General features: G+C 40.4%; 1 protein-coding gene across 13 annotated transcripts in view; it reads left to right on the top strand.

Moving 5' to 3' along the window:
* FOXP1 (forkhead box P1) overlaps positions 1-19,853 on the top strand; it is a 494,495-nt gene that overhangs the window by 296,294 nt on the left and 178,348 nt on the right. Inside the window, exon 1 of one of the 13 annotated variants that reach the window (XM_084634561.1) lies at positions 12,168-12,242. The exons of the other annotated variants lie outside the window; for them this stretch is intronic. Within the exon in view, the coding sequence (XP_084490687.1) occupies positions 12,210-12,242 (33 nt within the window). The 5' untranslated portion in view covers positions 12,168-12,209. Of the gene's footprint in view, positions 1-12,167; positions 12,243-19,853 lie in introns of those variants that run through there. 13 annotated transcript variants of the gene reach the window in all.

Raw genomic sequence — 19,853 nt, 5'->3', positions numbered from 1 at the left:
GCCGAGTTTGAACAGCCAGACACAAAGGCTAGTAGAAGAGCTCAACACAGAGCTACATGGCTCAGGAAAGACTTTGAAGGAGCAGTGAGCCTCAGTAATGCTTTGTGGTGTACTGAGCTTTATTTGGCCCTGCTGTTTTGGGGCTTGTTAGGAATTATGTGGTTCTTGGTGTACATGTGCGAATATAATACTGTCAATGCACCTATTAATTTTTGCAGTGCTTGCTGTACATTTATGATTATTACACTGTGTGTGTCACTGATCCTATGAGTTGTGTCACACCATACAGTAACATGTACTTGGTTGCTTTCAGAACTGCTAGGTAGTCTGCAGCATACGCTCTGAACTAATGAAGATGAATTATGTTCCAAAGAGTAGAATTTTATTCTGTAACAAAATCAGGGAAAAGAAAAGTCCTTGCAATTTTAAAGCAAATACATTAAAAACTTAACAAATTAATACAACAGCACTTATGAAGGTGAAAGAACATTCATGTCCATTTTTGTTACACATACACCAACTGTGGCTTTCAGAGGTCAGTGCTTGTAAAGCTGTGGTTGTCTTTAATGCCCCCCAGGGTGGAGTGGTAGGGGTAGGATAGTGGCCCCTGGTGCCACCTGCAATATTGAGGGGGGTTGTGCAGGGAGTTGCTGCAGTGGAGTTCTCCATGGACCGCAGAGGGAGGCGAGCACAGGATTGTTGAAGTTGTTGACCCACAAGAGTCTGCAGCATCTGTGTTTGCTGCCAGAGAAGCCCCGTTATGTTCTGGTGCATCTCCCTCTCCTTTTCCTGCTGGGACTCTTGGGCCTTTCTACTCTTTCCTTCTCCAGGCTGTCTGCAGTGTTCATCTTCCAGGCCCCGTGCTCACAGTCTGATACAGCACTAGCTTGCAGGATCTCATTGAGTATGTCACCCCAAGTTCTTGTCTTTTTCCTCCTTATTTGGCTCAGGCATTCCATGAGTGTGGAAGGGGGACCCCTCAAGGCTGAAGTGGCAGCAGCTGCAGATAAAGCACATGGAAGTGCCATTAATTATCAATATAGTCACAACAGAAAGCGAAACTTAAGATTCAGAACTCCCTGCCCTGGCTCCCCTAAAGTTTTAAACAAGACATGCTCATTGACACATCTGCTTGAGAGTGCTTGTGCATGGCGCCACTCAAAGCACAAGCCCTGGTGAGTGGGACCCACCAGGGGGTGAGGGAGGTGAGGAGGGAATTGCTCAGTTGTTTGAAACTATGGTCATACTACTGGCAACATTTTCCATGAGTGGCGGTGACTTTAGCTGATGTCTCACTCCTGAGAGTAACAAAGGCAGATAGAGCATGTCTGCTGCTGCTGTTCTGAAGCCGCCCAGGCCCCTATGTTGCTAGCCTGTGTACTGCTGTGGTGCCTGCCAAAGTTATCTCTGACTAGTGCGGGAAGTTGTCCTACTGCAGAGGAAGAAATAAGGTTGCAGTCAGGAGAAGATTGCAGAGTCCCTCTACGAAAGTGTCATCAAGATCTCTTGAGAGGATTCAAGAGACATCCCTATGTACATAAACTGCTCCACATGGCTCCCCCTCGCCTAACTCTACAGTGCAGTGAAATGCAGATAACAACTCTACCGTTCTTTGTTGTACCACTACCTCTTCTAGTATGAGTAAATTAATGAAAAGTCGATTGTTGTGCCCTGTTAGTTGAGGGCGCCATCATTGCAATGGGAAATAAATTTACACACTTACCTGAGGATCCATTCCCTACATCAGGCTCATATGTTACTGACTGCCAGGACTGACTGACTGGACCGTAATGGAGTCTCAAATAGTTCCTAGCTCACAGCATAGCTGGACCCCCTGTTTGCATGTTCCCATCTCCTGCTCTTCCTCTTCCATTTCCTCCTCATCCTCACTGTTCATGCCAGGGGCCTATGGCTCTGGCATTTTGGACGTATCGACAGTGATCTATGGGGTGATGACAGGGTCTTCTCCAAATACAGCTTGCAGTTCTTTGTAACAGCAGCAGGTCTGCAGCTTGGCACCAGATCGATTGTTGGTCTCCCTGGCCTTCTGGTAGGCCTGCTGCAGTTCCCTTGCTTTTATGTGGCACTGCTATTGGTCCCCGTTGTACTCATACTCCTGCATCATCCATGCAGTCTGCTCACAGATGTCCACATTCCTATGGCTGGAGCACAGCTTCTTCTCTCCACAGGCCCAGGAGATCCAGTAGCTCCTGTCTGCTCTAAGCTGGAGTGCATCTGGTACATGTAGCCGGCATGGTCAGCTGGGTAGTTGCGCACAACAATGGAGAACTGTGATGTGCGCTGTCCAAGCTGGGCAATCAGGAAAAGGTATTTCACAAATTCATGGGCTTAAAAGGGACGGGGGACCTTCTGGTCTAATGACTCCGGCAGCAGAGTTCACAATTGTGAACAGAGCAGTCAGTGTCGGGCATTGTGGGACAGCTGCTTGAGAACTGTTAGGATCAACATAGGTAATGCAGTGTCTACCCTTACACTGTTGACATCAGTACATTGACCATGGCTTAATGCCACTTGGGAGGTGGTGTTACTATGTTGGTGTCATAGGGCACTTACATCAGTGGGTGACACATTTAAGAGTAGACTTGTGCATGACTAGGCTGGTGCAAGGCGGCTTACATTGACCTAACTTTGTAGTGTAGACCGGGCCTTAGTGTCCATGTAGACAAGCCCTAAGACAGATTTAGGAAAGCGATGTAGGAAATAGTTATGATTTCAGGTAGCTTGGAGTAATGTTTTCTTGGCATAATATGGATTCTTATTTGATAAACATAGAGATTCAGGATGGCAGTCTTTAAGTAAAGAAATGTCACTGGACCCACTGATACACAGATGTCAGATGCAGGGGCAAGGAAAGGACATTTTTGCCTTCTAACAGAGTATTGAAATAAGCACAAATGCCTCTAACTTTGAATAGCCAGTTTAGCTCAAGCCTCTCAGTTTAACTGTGGAACAATGCACTTACTAGGTCTACTTACCTTTTAGGAAATAAAACAAATGTCCTAGTGCATTTTTGTGCTTTTATACCAGCCAGCATTGTTATTTAAGGGTGACAACACAAATGGTTTCGATTTAGAGATGCAGAGTAAGGTCACATTTTGCCTCCAGAATCTGAAGTAATGAGGATTTTATTTCAGATAACATCTTTGGGATTGATACTTAAAAAAACACAACTTTTACTGGTGTTACGCCAATTTGCCAGGGGCCATTTAGAGAAATGTGTGTGTGTATGTGTATGTATGTATAGGTTAGGGTTTGGCATTTTTTTAATGTAGTAGGACTTGCCAGAGTTCAGGTGGGATTTTATTCTCTACTAAATTGTAGCTGGAGATCAAATGCAGGCAGGTGGGGAAAAATAAGTGCATCTTTTTTGTGCCCAAGTCAGGAGGACCACAAATTAAAGAAATGTAAAGGATGACGTACCTACAGTAAATTTTCCTACAAAAATTTGTTTGTATTACATCACTGACACAGAAAAATCAAGGGCAACAAGGACTGCAACACTGTTAAAAGGGCAGCTCTTTAGCTGGGCTACTCGCTACCAGACAGCCAATGGATTGGTTTGTTAAGACTGTGGATGTCATGCAATCCTCTCTACTCATATCTGCTTTCTTGTGAGCTGGATGCCTTTCAAAATTCTTGTTGGCTGCTCACAAGAGTGGCGAAGACAGAAGAGCAACATTGGGTCTGTGCTTACATCTTGCATTATCCTTCATCAGCAACAAACCCAGAGCTTTGGGTTTCTGATTGCTTGCTCACTCAGAGAAGGAGCTAGGGCATTTTTGTTTTGTAAACTAAGCATTTATTTCAGATTTTCAGTTCTACATAACGCAGTAATCGAGTGGTGAAAACATGTCCAATTAGGTCTAAAGTTAAAGTAGTTCATATTATGGGGCATTGGTACTCAATATTTTACACTGAAGACAAAAATAAAAATATGGAGTGAAATTTTCGCATGTGCTCAAGGCCAGCATGAAACCCACGCACCGCTTAAACCCTAAAAATACAGCCTAAAGGAGCTGACATGGCATAGAAAGCTTTTGCTGGCATAAGGGTGAGTTTCACCCATAATGAAACCAAATCTAATGACCACCAGCCCATGGAAAATCTCAGTCTCTAGAAGAATTGCTGTAGAATATTTTCCACTTTACATTATACTGCATTATGTGCCCACTTGCATAACATGTTAATGACTACCTGCCAACCCATCCTCCTGCATAAAACTCAGTGAAAGAAAAGTGGGAGGGAAGGGTGTTCTGGCTTTTCTTTTGGAAGCCTAAATAGAAAAGAATGTTTAGGATGAAAGGGTGAACAATCTAGTTAAGGTGCTGGTCCTTTTGTGGCAGTTCGTTAATAAGATTTGCACGGATTGGCTGTTGGGTTTTCATGGTACTGGAACATAGTGCAGTAGTTTTGGCTGACATCTTGCCTACCTTGGAGTGGCAGAATATGGACTAGGTGCTGATGCATGCATTAAACATGTATGTATGTTTACATGTTGTTAAAGCCGTGTCAGTCCCAGGATATTCGAGATGCAAGGTGCGTGAGATATCTTTTATTAGACCAACTTCTGTTGGTGAGAGAGACAAGCTTTCGAGCTTATGCAGAGCTTATGCAGACCTGAAGAAGAGTTCTGTGGGAGCTCGAAAGCTTGTCTCTCTCACCAACAGAAGTTGGTCCAATAAAAGATACCTTCCCCCACCTTGTCTCTCCATAAACATATGGAATTTTTAAAAATTACATTAAAAGGAAATTAAGTTTGCAAAATCAAGAACTCGGAAGTTAGAAAATGCCAGTTATAAGCCACTGAACACAGGATCTTAGAATGAATGGAAAGGTTAGGTAACCTGAACGAGAGGCATTGCTACCCGCTCTGCCTATAATCAGTTGTATACGTATGTAGCCCAAAGCTGGTAGCTGGGTTAGTTTGTACATTGAGATCAGTTTCTACACTCTGTGCATCATTCAGGACATAAGATTTTGATAGTGTTGCTGCTCTGGATTTGGGAGAGCTGATAGATATTTCAGCATTAGGAGACATTTAAAACACTTATAAAAGGCAAAAAGGAAGATGTTTTATTTCCAAAATGTTTTTATAATGGAAAATATTTAGGTCGGACTTGGCTTTATAAATGTCTGTATGACTGTGGCCCATGCCTGGGGAGCCTTAAGGGATACAAAGAAGATGCTGAGTAGAGATTTTGTTTTTATTTTTATTGAGATTTGACTTATGCTAGAATCCACATTCAACTTCTCTGGGTGCAGAGGCTCACCAGGCAGTGGTAGGTGTATGCTCCCTTTGCAGTGCTTAGCTATGTGGAGTCCCTCTTTACCATCATGAGCAGGCAGGGCAGAGCCAATGGGGCAGTTGTGTGGATTTTCCCATCCTCTTGGGAAATAGAGCATGGTAAAGATTAATACAGCCTTCTCCAGTCAATAGACTTCAGTATCAGTCCTGTAAAAAGAACTGCCTGGGGAAACCCCACTGTCTGCTGAAAGCTCCACTGAGCTTTCTGCACAGGTAAGTCAGTCCACTCACATGGTTCTCTTTGTACGATCAAAGCCATAGTTTAAAGTGACTTGTGTAAGATCACAGAGTGTAAATTGTAGAGCCATAAATAGAACCCAGGAATTCTGGGTCCTGGTCCTAGTCCCCTGTTCTCACTACCAGAGCTCACCCCTTCTGAGCAAGAGCTCCACTTTCTTTTGCAAATTTGAAAAGTGTATAAATATCTCTCTTCATTGTCCTTTTTGTAAATTCACCCCATGAGCACAGAAAAAGAACAGAGCCAGGGTTTCCACGGTGCGTCCCCCCCCCCCCCCCCGGACATCCACCCACCCCAAACTCTTCCACTGGTGTAAGTTTAAGTACTCTTATTTGTGCCAAAATTATCAAATATGACTTTTGTGTAAACATGCCCTTTGTGCAGTGGAACATGGCCTGCCTCCTTTCCGCTACAGAGTCAGCTTTTCAACTCACGTTGTGATCCAAAACATGCCTGCTGAATAACAGGCAGCTTGTTATGTGAAGGGAAAATAGTCTACTTATTCCTATTCTGATAGCTTGCATTCTGTAATACAGATCCAAAAGAAAAATCCCTCCCTAGTCAATAAACAACAAAAAGCAGACTTATCTTTTATAGTGTTCTTGAAACAAATGTAAGGTTATAACACTAAAACGGGTTTTATTAAATCTAGGCATGAATCCATATTGAAGAAATAATCTACTGCTTTCTTGCAGTTCCTTGTCTTTTTAATTAGTGCTAGCAATGGGATTGTTAGCTTTTAAGATATGGTAAATATGGGCCTATTAATATTATTGAACATAATACTTCTTAACAAGGTACAAGAAGTGCTGGTAGCTGTAGATATTTTATAGTCAAGTTGAAAGCAGGCCATTTTCTGTTTGACAAATTTTCCTTTATTACCATTGTGTTTAGGTACACAGAACATGAAGCCTTAAACTGTAAACTTTTTCCAGGTGTCTAGAACAGCTGTCGCTGACTGACAGGCGTAGGGAATGCATTGTATGTTTTTTCAGTATTGTGTGGCATGTTTGAACCCCTTTTCACAACAGAAAAGTATTTGGAGTTTAAAATATTTCAGACTCCTTATTTTTCTTGAGAAATGATTCACCAGGTTCTACAGATTAGGAAGGAGACCTTTTCAAGTTTTTTTTACTCTTGGTTCCATTCTTTTAACTTGTATAAAGACTGGATTATAAAGGTTTAGCAGTGATTAGCTCTGTTTACAGTATTTTCTTCGCTCACAGAGTGGGACACTCTTTTTTTAGAGTGTGTTTTATTTTCCAGTGTTTCTGTTGACTCCCTGTTTCTTCTCCTAATTGATTCCAAGGACAATTGCTTGGCGTAACACCTAAAAGTTATTGCTCACTAGGGCTGTGAATCATAAATCACAAGTGAAAATATGATTTTTTTTTTCCCTGAGGAAAGAGAATCTCATTTTATATTCTTGTTTGGGGAACCTTCTGTGGCCATGATTTTGAGAGAGGCCTGCTGGTTCCAGCAGACCATTGCTAGTGAATGTTGATAACCTAGCTCAGTGCAGAAAGCACACCATCATAAGTCAATCCAGACACCCAAATCCAGGGGCGCTGTAGACTCTCTCTTTCTCTCTCTCTTCTGTCCTTATCATTTCTCATTTTTTAATTTGGGTAGGCTGGCTTTTTTCACAAAGCCCAAGGGGAGACTGGAAAACAGTTGTATTTCAAGACACTTTGCGGTCAACTTTACGCAGCTTGTTCACTTGCCTAGGAAGGATTGTCTCACCAACATATTTAGTGTCTCACCAACATGGAAGGACTGACTTTTTCAGTCACTTTTGTTTGGTAATCACAAATAGAAGAGAGAATCACATCCCTCCCATGGTGATAAGGACAGCCCACTTTAAGGAGCAATCAATCATCCCTTTGTTTGGTTGCATCCACCCCTCCTGCCTTTAGGACAAATATTTCTAATCACCCAAGGAAATCAAAATTGAAAGCATCAGAACCTCTGTGAATTAGATGCACGCTACCTAGCTTAAAACATCTGAGCAATTGCATGCAGTAAGTTTTCACAATGGCAAAAGTATCCCTAACTAGAGATACCAGGTACCACATATCTGTTAACCAATTGTCTAGATCTTTTTACTACAAAAGAATTAGGGGCTCTTTCTTCAAACCTTATTTGGCCACAGGGAACACCATATGAGGATTTGCTGTCGAAACAACCCACATAACCATCCCTGTTTCTTCTTATTCTGTATCAGTACTTCCCCATTTAATCTAATACGTTATTTCTTCTAGAAGCACGTTCTCCTCAGGAGATACATCTTTCCATTGTTTTCAGTCCAGGAAAGACAGAAGAAACTGGTCTCAAAAACTGTTTTCTGCTGAGTGGCTGTCTAATATCATATAGCTACCGATGTCTTTATTCGTCTTGCTTTACATCAAATAGTCCCTAATGCAGTGGTTTTCAACCTGTGGACAGCTGGAGGTCTGCAGACTTAGTATGCAGACTAAGATTTCCAAAGGAGTCCGCACCTCTATTTGAAATATTTTAGAGGTCCACAAATGAAAAAAGGTTGAAAGCAACTGATCTCATGCACAAAATGATCAGACCAGTGTCTCTTATATTTTATTGCCAACTTCAGTGGTGAGTCTCAGGTCCACCTAAGCCTGTTAGAATAGAATCTCAGGCTACATCCTGATAACAAAAATCCACCATCAGTCCCCCAGTGTAGAAGGGTAAGGTAAAGGCTTAATGGGACAAAAACATTTACTATTCAATTCACAAAGTTTATCCAAAACCCCTAGTAGTCACCACTGTAACTCGGCAGTCTAAAGCATTGGCGAAGTATTCTCCCACAGCAGAGATCAAACCCACAGGATACTGGTGGCATGAGATGTATCTGATCAGCACACAGGTGATACTCTACCCATGTCACAAAACCTCTTCAGGTTTATGTTATGTATAGGAATGGAATAGGAAATAGGATCAATTCACAAAGTACGTTTTGAAACTCCTGAGGTGAAGGGTTGCTATTGTCCGCCACCACTGAACTGACTCCTTGCTGTGACTGGAAGCACCAGAGATATCGTAGCTGCAATGTCAAGTAGTAGCTGAAGCAAGAGGCTATATTCAGGTTATGTCAAAAGCTACTGGGAGATCCAGTATGACCAATATATAACAATACAGTATCTGGAAACAGTACAACAGCCTGCCCCTCAAACATCAAAATCCCATTTCTGTTGATCCTTGGTGTGTGTAGCAATTCAAGTTCAGCAGGAGTTGTCAAACTTCCTTGTTGGTGAAGAATCCCTTTTGCATCTGATCCATGATGTCAGAAAGAATCCACTCTCATCTTGGCCTGAGGAGCAAGTTCCTGATATTGGGAACTATGTGTAACTCTATGGCTCAACTTATACAAAGGCCACGTTTCTTACTTGTCGATACTGGTGGGAAAATGACAAACTTGCCAGCCACTTGTCTTGTAGAAGAACTGGGATAGTTGGAATAGTGCCAGGCACACAGCCAGAGCTGTGGGTCTGTTTCAGCAGAAGTGGATGGGAACGCAGCAACTTGTAACACAAAATCACCCTTCACTGTCTTTGGTAGCCACGGGATGGTTCTAAAAAGTGGCATGTACCTGGCATGTGGTACCACAATATCTAAACAAAGCCACCAAGTTTTCAAGATATCTTTGGCATGCCGCACTGTAATGCAAAAATGACATTTTTTAGTGACATGCCAGCCCGCAACTAGGGGATCCAGGATCTTTCCTGTAGAGAAGTGATAACATTTTCACCTATTACCCCCTCAAAATCTTTCCTCTTGTAGCCAGCATAGGAAGGGTTGACACTGATTGACCATGAGACAGGGGTCTTTTAAGGCCACAGTCGGGAGGGGTAAAATAATCCGATAAATCATGTGAGTTTTGAAATGCTGGAAACTTAGAAAAAAATATTCACATGTATGCACAATGCCACAGTGTAAACATCCCCCAGTATCCTCAGCAGGTCCATGTGCTCAGTGAAGTCCCAACTGTCAGATTTTCCTACTGGAAGTATGAAAATATATCAGTACGCCACGCAACCCACCTTTCTCATGGACGTACAGTAAGATAGAGGTGGCACATTGAAAGAAGCTGCCTAGATCCCGCAGGCCCACTTTTAGAAACCGCTTCAAGGGCATCCAGTAATAAGAACCCAGGAGGGCTGCCCCCACCTTAAGGAGCTGCCACTTGATGGGGGCCACTAAAAGCGTGCAGAAGCAGAAAGGGTTTGTGATGTGTGCAGCCTGCTCATGATCCCATCCAGGCTCGTGAATGTCAGGGATTTGTGTAACAGCGTAATCCTCTAGCAATCACATGGCACCTCTGCCACATTCCCTGCATCTAAACTCATTTGTTCTTTTGCTGCCTTACCAGGGAGAAATAAGAGCAACTATTGACATCCTTAAGATACCTGAACAGCCTACAGATGGTACTGCTACTTATGAAGGGTTTTCCGGCACAATCTTATCCATATCCTTATCCTGGAAAAAGTAACTAATCCCTTAACCTTTGCCTGGGCTTTCATCATGCAAATCATCTCTAATCCCTGCAAAGGAGTCCTCTTCCCACTGTTCACCATTGTCTGCCTCATTGGCAGGCATCACTTAACTTTCCACGAAATTCTCTTGGTGCCTTCTTCCCTCTGATCTTCTGTGATGATGCCTGCCTTTTCTGCCATGTACTCGAATAGAGTGGTGGGAGGCGGGGGCTGTGTGAATGGCACCCTGTCCATGAGAGCCCATGGCAGGAAAGCAAGGCTATGCTGTTCTCTTTTGGATATTAGCCTGCCTTCTGATTTCCTTGTGTAGTAGTTGAAGAAACAGGTGGTCGGTGACAATCCTCCAAAAACCATCTACCCCATTTTCCTTGTGCTCCTCTGTAAGGGCCTGAATCTCCTGCAAAAAGAATCTTGTGGAGAGACTTCCAGGCATCATGGCTGGAAATTGTAGGACTGCACGGAGTGTCCTTGGGCATTGTCACTGAAAGAAAGGAAGATTGAAGGCACCTGGAGGAGAGAAATGAAAGAGGGGGCTATTTAGCCTGCAAATCCTTATCAGGCTGCCTTTTAGGAGCCTTCTCTTAACCGGTCCACACTATCTCCACACACTATTGATGTGATTGACTGAGCCATGAAGACTAATTGACTGCTGCTCCTGCCCCAAAAGCTGTGTCCCTGCCTGCTGGCAAGGAATTGCGTCAGGCATATTTTTGTTTTCTGGAAGGCACAGCTGATGTCTTACCCTCACAGCCAAGTCCCAGGATGCCACCTACCTCTTTGGGTGTCAGTCTAGCCCTTTCTATAGTTTCTCCATATGCGCCTCAATTTTCCTCTCTGTTCTTCCAGTTTATATTTTTATCAGCCTGTAACAACTTGTTGGTAGTGTATGAGATGAAATGTTCAGCTGAAGACCTAGGTAGAGGGAACTGGCAATGCAGCAATGCCTTTCAGTCCAACTCTTCTCTGTATCTCTCTATAATGTGCATTTCTCGGTAGTGGTTTCTTAGAGTAAAAGTCCCACTGTATCTAAAAGGAGCATATTGTTCCGGATATGTCCTGAAATTTGGCTTTTTGTAGCATGGAACAAATGAATATCCAAAAGTTAGCTGAGAGCTCACATACATAGTGCACTGTGGGTTTTTGTTTGTTTGTATTTACTACTTACAGCCCAATTGAATGATTTAGATGTCTAAATTAGGTGCTTAAATTTAGGCATAATTTAGCCCTTTAATCAGCCCTGAAATGCCCAGTTTGGGTATTTAGGCACTTAAATGTGGGTGCTTAAATGCCCATTTTTGGCATCTAAGTGCTGTTTGGATTACAGAACTTTTAAGACATGAAGGGTTCAATTTTAAAGCTTTGGGTGCCTAAAATTAGATACCTAAATCACATTAGGCACTTCAAATTCTGTTTTCAGTTAACTAGTGAAAATCCACTGAATTCAGTAGAGTTATTCAGGATTCTCACTCGTGTTTAAGAACACAAATTGGCTTTGTATGTGAAATATTTCTGGGTCTCTAGCATACAAAAGCACGGCTTGTAAACTCATTGAGAAAGGCATTATATGCCCAAGTACAAGCTGCTACAATTGGAGCAAGCACTGACCAGCATTATTACTCATGTGAAGAATATTTACCATTGACCTTTATATAAAAAGTGTCTTGAGATCATTACATGTGGAAAATACTGATATTTTTCTACAAATAAATGTTAGGGTAGTTAATAGTCATAGGCTGTGTTTGTCAACACCCAGCTTGCAAATAGAGAGGTGGATCAATTAACATGTAATGGACCTGAAGGACATCTGTAGATAAGGGTTAAACAATCTATTAAAGCTGAACCCATGAACCTGTTCAAACTGCAAGAGTTGTTTGTTCCAATAAAACTTTTGTCTCTGCTGTGTACATATTTTATAGAATGTGTCTTTCATCTACAAGAAACACTTAAAGTCAGGTTTTTAATATAATGTTGGTAGCAAAGTATGAAGGACAGAGGAAGTAACAGAGAAGGCAACTTGCTAATGCAAAAGCAGTGTACTGAAAGTCACTTTTATTTCTTATTTATAATCTACATGCACACTCTGGATAATAGATGACAACGCTCATTCAGTACTTTAACTTCAAAGCAGAGAGAAGGCATGGATGACAGAGCTGGGAGCTGGAACACAAAGGTACTAACAACAAGAGGAAAAATGCCTGTTTACTGGATTGCATTTGTTAGCACGCTGTCTTCAGATATTGTTCCCCCAGGAGTAGTGAGAATATGTGCTGCACGAACAATGATTTAACATCTGAAAATGGTACTTAAAGAGTTTTCTGTCTGGTAGTAATGTGATGAAGGCTTCTGAATGGAACCTGGGGACTTCATTTCTTCTATTTATCTATATGTCTCTCTGGCTTTAGTCAACGGTAATTACATATTTAACCCCTTAAATAAGTTTAACCCTCTCAGCACCAACTTCCTTTTTTTTTGGTCTCACATCTGCTTTTGTTATAGCACAGCTATGCTCCTTGAATTCCTTGCCAAAAAAAATCAAAAAGAGAACAGAATTTTGGAGAAGTTGTAGCCAGGGAAATGCATTGAGAGTAATACCAAGCTCCACCTCTCTTGTGGAAGGAAAGCAGTTTGAATGTAGATGATAGCAGCGGGGTAAAGTGTTCTAATGGGTTCAGTATAGCTGGGAGCCTTATAGAAGAGAGAGGGAGAGCTGTAATAAGGGAGGAAGTTATAGATAGTGCTCTAAATCAACAGTATAAATTTGCTGCTTACTTCAGCAGTATAGTTTTTTTGCAGCTTTCTCAATTAACACTTATTCTGGGGGGCTTGCTTAATAGCTTATGTGAAACAAATATTAACATAAATTGTTTAATTATATCAAAACCTTGAATTCCTCCAAGATGAAAAATTGTTTTTAGCTAAGAATACATTTGCAATAAAACATCCTCTAGTTAAAGTAAATGAGCTCTAAGGAAAGCCATAAGATTGTAGCTGAGGTACTTTTACAGTTTATTTTCATGGTATTTAAATTATGACACCAGTGGGTATTTTTAATTAGTGCATCTTTAAAGTGTGCACTTGTCTACATAAGCCATTTTGGCAAATTTGAGAAATTCATACAGTGGTTGCTGTAAAAGAGGCCAGTACAGCCTACAGGAATTAGAATTAAAAGTTTCTGCAAGCTGTTGTCAACATGACCACATCTCATTAACTTAAAAAATTGAGATTATTTGCCTTAAAGCTTGATTTGACTAACAGTAATCAAATATTAGGCTCAACAGAGAAGGAGGAAAACAGCTTCTCTGTTGTGATCTGTATCTTTAAATGTTTTCTGGATCCCTTTAAACAACTATGTAAGATTTCTGTTTTGACAAATATAATGGGGGGGAAGGGGAGAAGGAAAAATAGATAGCTTTGAAAATAATCTCAGTGTAGTCTTATTTTACGCTCTGACACATTATTTACTAAATTTACGCAACATAAATATGATGTCTCTGATACTTTTCATTAAGTAGTTGGAATTAATTATCTTGTATACTTCCCTGAATTATTAAAGTTTAAGTACTGGAAACTGGTTCCATCTTATGATGATGGTCTTCTTCAACGGTTAAATAGACATGAACCTTGCATTTATATCCTAGATTCATTTTATTGTTTTAACAAAAAGATGATGTAGGTTGCAAAATTGTTCATGAAATCAGCCAAGATAGAAAAGTGCTTTTCTTATCTCATGCATTCTTTCAGTAGCTTGTTAGTTCAATCTGTGGGGGGAAAATATCTCTTTGGGGCAATAATTAAGGTATTTGAGTATAGGAAATCTACAGTGCTTGAATTTAAGAGAGTAGAGCAGTCAGAATCTGATATTATATTCTTCTATGTTTTCCTACTAAACAAGAAACAATGTCATGCCTAGGTGTAAACTATGGCACATATTATTTAAAAAGGATGCAGTTAAACAAAAGAAGATAAAGTCTTGTGCCTTTTTATGTCTTTGAACTGAGAACATGTGCTGCATTTTACTAAAGGAACATGAGCTTTGAATGTAAGTAACTGGTTTTTGCATTAGGTACTCCCTGGAGGTAGCAGAAAAATATCATGTCCCTGCATGAAATGCGAATGTGAAATCTACCAGAAAGAAATATTTATGACCATTTTATGCTTGATTAGACTTGGATGACATCTGTTAGAAGACAGGGACTGGACAAAGAGAGAGACGCTCGGGGGCAAATGTTAACAGAGTTGTTTAGATGATGCTGGGGCAGAAGCGTCCATTTACTGCCAGGCAAAACATAGAATTGTGTTAGCAAAAGTGCAGCTGACAAGAATTCACTGTGATGGAGACACTGTAAACCAACTAGCTGAAATAGTAAAAATACAGCTGCTGATATTCACTACACTGCCACAATTTATGGTCAGGGATCTCAGCTAAACACAGATACTGTAACTTTCAGAGATCAGCTACATTAATACAGTTATATAAATGTGAGTCAGTTCTGCAAGGACAACAGCCTCCCTTTTTGCAGTTATTGTTCACCATCCCACAGCATAGACCTAGAAGAACTGAAAAATCATCCTTCTGAAAGACTAAACAAAACATACTACGTTGAAATAACCAACCTGAGTGTTTCTGTTCTATTACTAACTTACCACTCATACTTTCCCCCTGTAAGCTGTGATCCTGCTGTCCTCTCTGAATGAAACTTGCTCCTTAGCTGGAATTAATTTTTCATTTGAATGTAAGGGGCCAGGTTCTGATCTCCTCCTTTACACTGCTGTAAATCCAGAGTCACCTCATTACAGCCCAGTGGAGTTATGCCAGATTGACACTGGTATAATTGAGATCAGAATCCGGTGTCAATAATTTAATCTTCTCAGATGGTGCCAGTGGTTGAACGTCAAAAGTTTGACAAACATTTGATCAATTTTTAACAATTTAGCTTGAAAGCACATAAATGCTGTTTATTGTGTTTGCAGAAATGGTCTTTTATGGCTTGAGGTATGAACACTCACTTCTTTCTGGTTCTTTTCCCAGCTTTCTTTTCCTGTAAATTTTCTCTGTCTGGAATGCTTATGGGAAATGTTATTTTGTTTTTGTTTGCAGCAGTTCTGTTGTTTTGATTTTGTCTGAGTGGTATGGAAAACAGTACGTCACTTGGTGTGGGTGTTTTGTCTATTGGCCATTTGGCTATTGCACATATATTTCTCATACTTACTACATGATGACAGGAGAACCCAAATGGCATAATTTTCCAGCTGAATTTTGCTTTCCAGTTTAATAATAGGGAAGGGAAAACAAAGTTAATAGATTTAGCAGTTTCGATACTGCTCACGTGCTGATAGATGACTTTAGATTTTTTTTTTCCTGTGTGGTTAAGGAGCTATTTAGACAAAGGTCATATTAATGCATATATCTGTTTCTGTAATATACTGCATAAGGATTATGTTACACATTTTGCATACAGTTGTGAAAAACTGTAATTTAAGTTGCAAAACCCATAAAAGGGCAATAAACAATTTTAATATCATTAGTATGATTAGTTTATGGTACTTTTATCCTGTTTTTAGGCAGTACAGATCATATGCTCTACCAATAAATGTCTTTTAATTAAAAATGATTTAAAATAAAAAATTTTGATTTGAAAACAGTACACAATGTTCCCAAGATAACTTAGAGGTTATAGCTGAATAGAATTAAATGCAGGATATACTAATTCCTGCTTAGAAATTACAGTGTTAGGTGTGAGCATATTGAAAGAGTATAGGATTCAGCTTTAAGAATAGATAATTTTTTTGTGTAGTACAGAAATACAAAATGGAAAGTATGATTAATTTTTCAATTTCTCTCTGCAGATATCTAATAATTGTACCCCTGGACAGCCAAAGGCTTCCATTAAAGATTTAAAATGCAAAAGAAAGGTAGAATCAAAAAGATGGTATTTTGGATTAAATAATGTAAAATAACTGTAGGGCAATAGCGAAGTGAAAGCTATTGGCAAAATAAAAGCTTGGCGTTGACTTTCTTTGAGACATGCTTAAACATTTACACAGATGCATGCATCTTGTTATAACAAGGGTGTTAACAGAAAAAAATATATTTGTAAGGTTGCTTAAACTGGCCATGATTTTCAAATACATTTTTATCCTTCAGATATTGATTCACTTAATCATGGTGACATCATATAAAAGCATGATACATGGCAATGTCGTATGGAAATTCATATAAGTGCATTGATAATGTTGCCCAGCATACAGAATTTGTTAGAAATCCACATAATATATTGTTTCCTTCACTGAGCATCTCCAAATATTGGGAGGGAAGAAAGCACTTTGCAACAGCCACCTGTGAATGTATTTTTTTTTCTTAAATAAAGCTAACTTTTATAAGCCTAGAGAAAAGGAACATTGCATTTTTAGTATATAGAAGCTGTCAGAAAGGTCCAGCTGGACTTATCCTCCCTGTTCTGTACTGTCTTTATCACTTTGCTCAGTTCCACATAATAACATCTTCATCTGAGATTGCTGTGGCACAGGGGAACTGCATTTGTTGATCAAATTTGGCTGGATAACACTGTGATCTCGTATCCTGAAGTGCAGAGATGTGCCTGGAATACGTAAGCATAAAGCTAGCCTCTTGATTGATTGATTCTGCCTGTCACAGTACAAGATAACTGGATCAGTAAATACCCTGTGCACTTCAACTTCATCTACACAATCAAAAGTGAGGGCATCATGGGGCTGAAAAACACTGAGGCATGATGGGAATATATACATTTCAGAATGATAGCCAGGAACTTACAAAAAGAGAAGATTCTTGCTGTGTGTTTATACATGAATAACATGAATGTTACATTAATTTCTGTATATTTGCAGTGGATCTGATTGAGTGTTGATTTAGTTCAACTTCACAGTGGTGTAACACCACTGACATCAATCAAGTTACACCAGAATCAAACTGGAGTAATGCACTGGTGAATCAGGCCCAAGGTCTTTTAGTTAGAGTGAACAAAATGCATCCGATGAAGTGAGCTGTAGCTCACGAAAGCTGATGCTCAGATAAATTTGTTAGTCTCTAAGGTGCCACAAGTCCTCCTTTTCTTTTTGCGGATACGGACTAACATGGCTGCTACTCTGAAACAAGTTTATTTTGTGCCTCTCGTACTTGAGTGGCATGCTATTTATGAGCTAAAGTTGCCATATTATTTTATTCAAGTTATATGAAGATATCCAAGGAACTGAAGGTACTCTGTGGTTTGGCAAAATGTTGGCCTCCTTCTGAAAAGGGCTGAGCATCTGAAAAGGAAGGATCCAGGCTATTTGACTTTGGAAATTTAGAGTGAATTGTGAATGAAAATGAAGAACGGAAAATAAAATCAGAAGTGCACGCACACAAAATCCTGCACATGGACAACATTTAAAGAGCAAAAAAGTCCATGTTTATGGTTTATTTAAATGAAAGCATAATGTGGCGAAGAAACTGGTGTCTTCAAACTTCGCTGGACTTTGCAGTGGTATTTTTGGGTCAGAAAATGACGGCCAAAGTTGCTGTTTGAATATGCAATTCCAAGAAAGGTCTAAAGAACAGCGCTGCTTTTTAGAAAACATGCATGACAAGTGATTTGTTGACGGGGAAAAAAACGTTTGTCCATCAGTAGCCCTCAAATTTTAGGTTTGTCTGCTGCTCTTGTGGTCTCTAGTAGGTTTCATGGCCCATGTAAGATGGTAGGGCAAGAGAGATGTGTCTGTTCAAACTAATGATGGCTTTAACTTAGTGATATTTGGATACATGCCCTATGTACGTCTTAAAATGAGACATTGCTCTCCAAAGGCATGTTCCTGCAGAAGTCAGTGACAAAACTCCCATTGAATAGAATGGGGGTAGAATCAGGTCTTTGAAGTACGATCCTGCCATCCTATTGGTATCAGTGAGAAAGTTGCCTGAGTAAGGACAACAGGAGTGGGTCATACATTTTCCTTGTGCTTGCTTGGCTACTTGAGCACCTTCTTTGGCAGAGTTATCTTACTCCTAGGAGAAACGGCTTAGAAGCTCATGAAATACTGAGTGACTTGTTTATTTGGTTTTATTTGTGTTAACAAAAATGGCTTTTGGCCATGTGTGTCTACGTTGTAGGTAGCTTTAATTTTTTTTTTATGTTGCTTAATTGGAAACCCGTAAAACTATATAAAAAAATGTGTGTGATAAAATATCTTAGGGATGGAAGATATCCCTTAGCAGCTAAAAGTCTTATCCCACAGTCTTGATTCAGGCTACAACTCCCATGAGCCTATGTATGCTACAGTTACAGCCTTCTTAGGAGACATGGCACGTGATTTCTTTTATAGTGTAGAATGGAATTTTGGTTGCGATTTTTAAAGGCGCGTAAGGGAGTTAGGTGCCCAGATCCCATTAAATGTCAGTGGAATTTGAGTTCCTAACTCCCTTAGGATCCTTTGAAAATCCCAGCTTTAACCATGCTCCTGGACCACACATGTTTCAGCACTGACACGATTCTGGGATACTACAGAGATGAGCACTATAGGTATATGGTAAAGCCAAATCTTTAATCCTGTTCAGCCTCATGGATCAGGGTCACTAGAAGATGGAACTCTGTTGGAGCCAGTGACACCGGTGTTACAAGCAGATTCCCTGATTCCGAACTGTAAAATAGGTTTGCCCTTAAGCTGAGTAAGGACTGCAGGATTGGCCCCAAATTTTAGAATTTGGCCCGAAGAAGGAGGTTTTAGTAAGAGAAGTTTACTGATGGCTGTTACTTTTAAATTGTTTTTAGAATAATCTAAAATATTTAATTTGACATTTTAACTTTACACTTTTGACTTTATACTAAAATCTAGATGAACACACCTTGCTGTAAAACTGCTACAGGACTCCTTCTGAGGCTTGCACCATAGAATCACCTGATGCCTAGTGACAGAGAGCGACAGAATTCACGCATCCCTCTTGTCACTAACTAAGGCGGGCCACTTTTCTGCTTGTCGCATGGTTTGGCTCATACCTTGCCATTGCACAGCAAAAAGTGCTTAAGTAAATTCATGTTTATTTCCACTTTATATGGAATCCACCACATCCCCATCTTTCTGAATGTGCCGATTTGCAGGGCTTGGTTTCAGCATATGCATTGCTCCCAAGTGCTGTATTTTTAAGTGCATAATGTTTGACCACATAAAGGAGAATCGTGTGCCTTCATGCTTCTATAAACTTTGACATCCCACCATATTGTCACTGTACTCTGTAGCTATTCTCTGCCCTCATCTGTAGCATCACCAGCATTGACTGATAGTCACCAAATCACCAAGCTCCATATACTGTACTGTTCATTCATGTATCTGTCTGAGTTTGGTTATGGTACCATTCCTTCCCTGTTATAACCCTGGTTTGCTGCCTGTGTTTACAGGTAAATCATCCAAAGGAGTGTTGGTGGCTGTCGTTTAAACACTCTCTGAACATGGGTTTATAACTCATTTTACAAGGTTCTCCCAGGTCTTGTCGCACTTGGGGTCACTGTAGTATATATATTTGTATGCAAAGTGTTCTAGCTTTTTAGCATCAGTTTGACTTGGTAGACATGTTACTGTATATGTTGGATGTGGGTTGACATTACCTTCTTGCCAAGCCTGCATGTAGTTGGTGGCATCTGAAGATTTGCGTAGGTTTCTGATGGTTGCAGTACTTGGCATCTTTGTTCCTTAACATTCCAACTGTTAACCATTTATTTTGATTAAGAAACTGGGCGCTCTGCTTCCCACATGGTTAGTTATAGCAGTAATG

Source organism: Lepidochelys olivacea (genome assembly GCF_965140295.1).
Source record: "Lepidochelys olivacea isolate rLepOli2 genome assembly, chromosome: 7".
Taxonomy (NCBI): domain Eukaryota; kingdom Metazoa; phylum Chordata; order Testudines; family Cheloniidae; genus Lepidochelys; species Lepidochelys olivacea.
The sequence above is the reverse complement of the archived record's forward strand: the minus strand, read 5'-3'. Positions and strand labels throughout refer to the sequence as shown.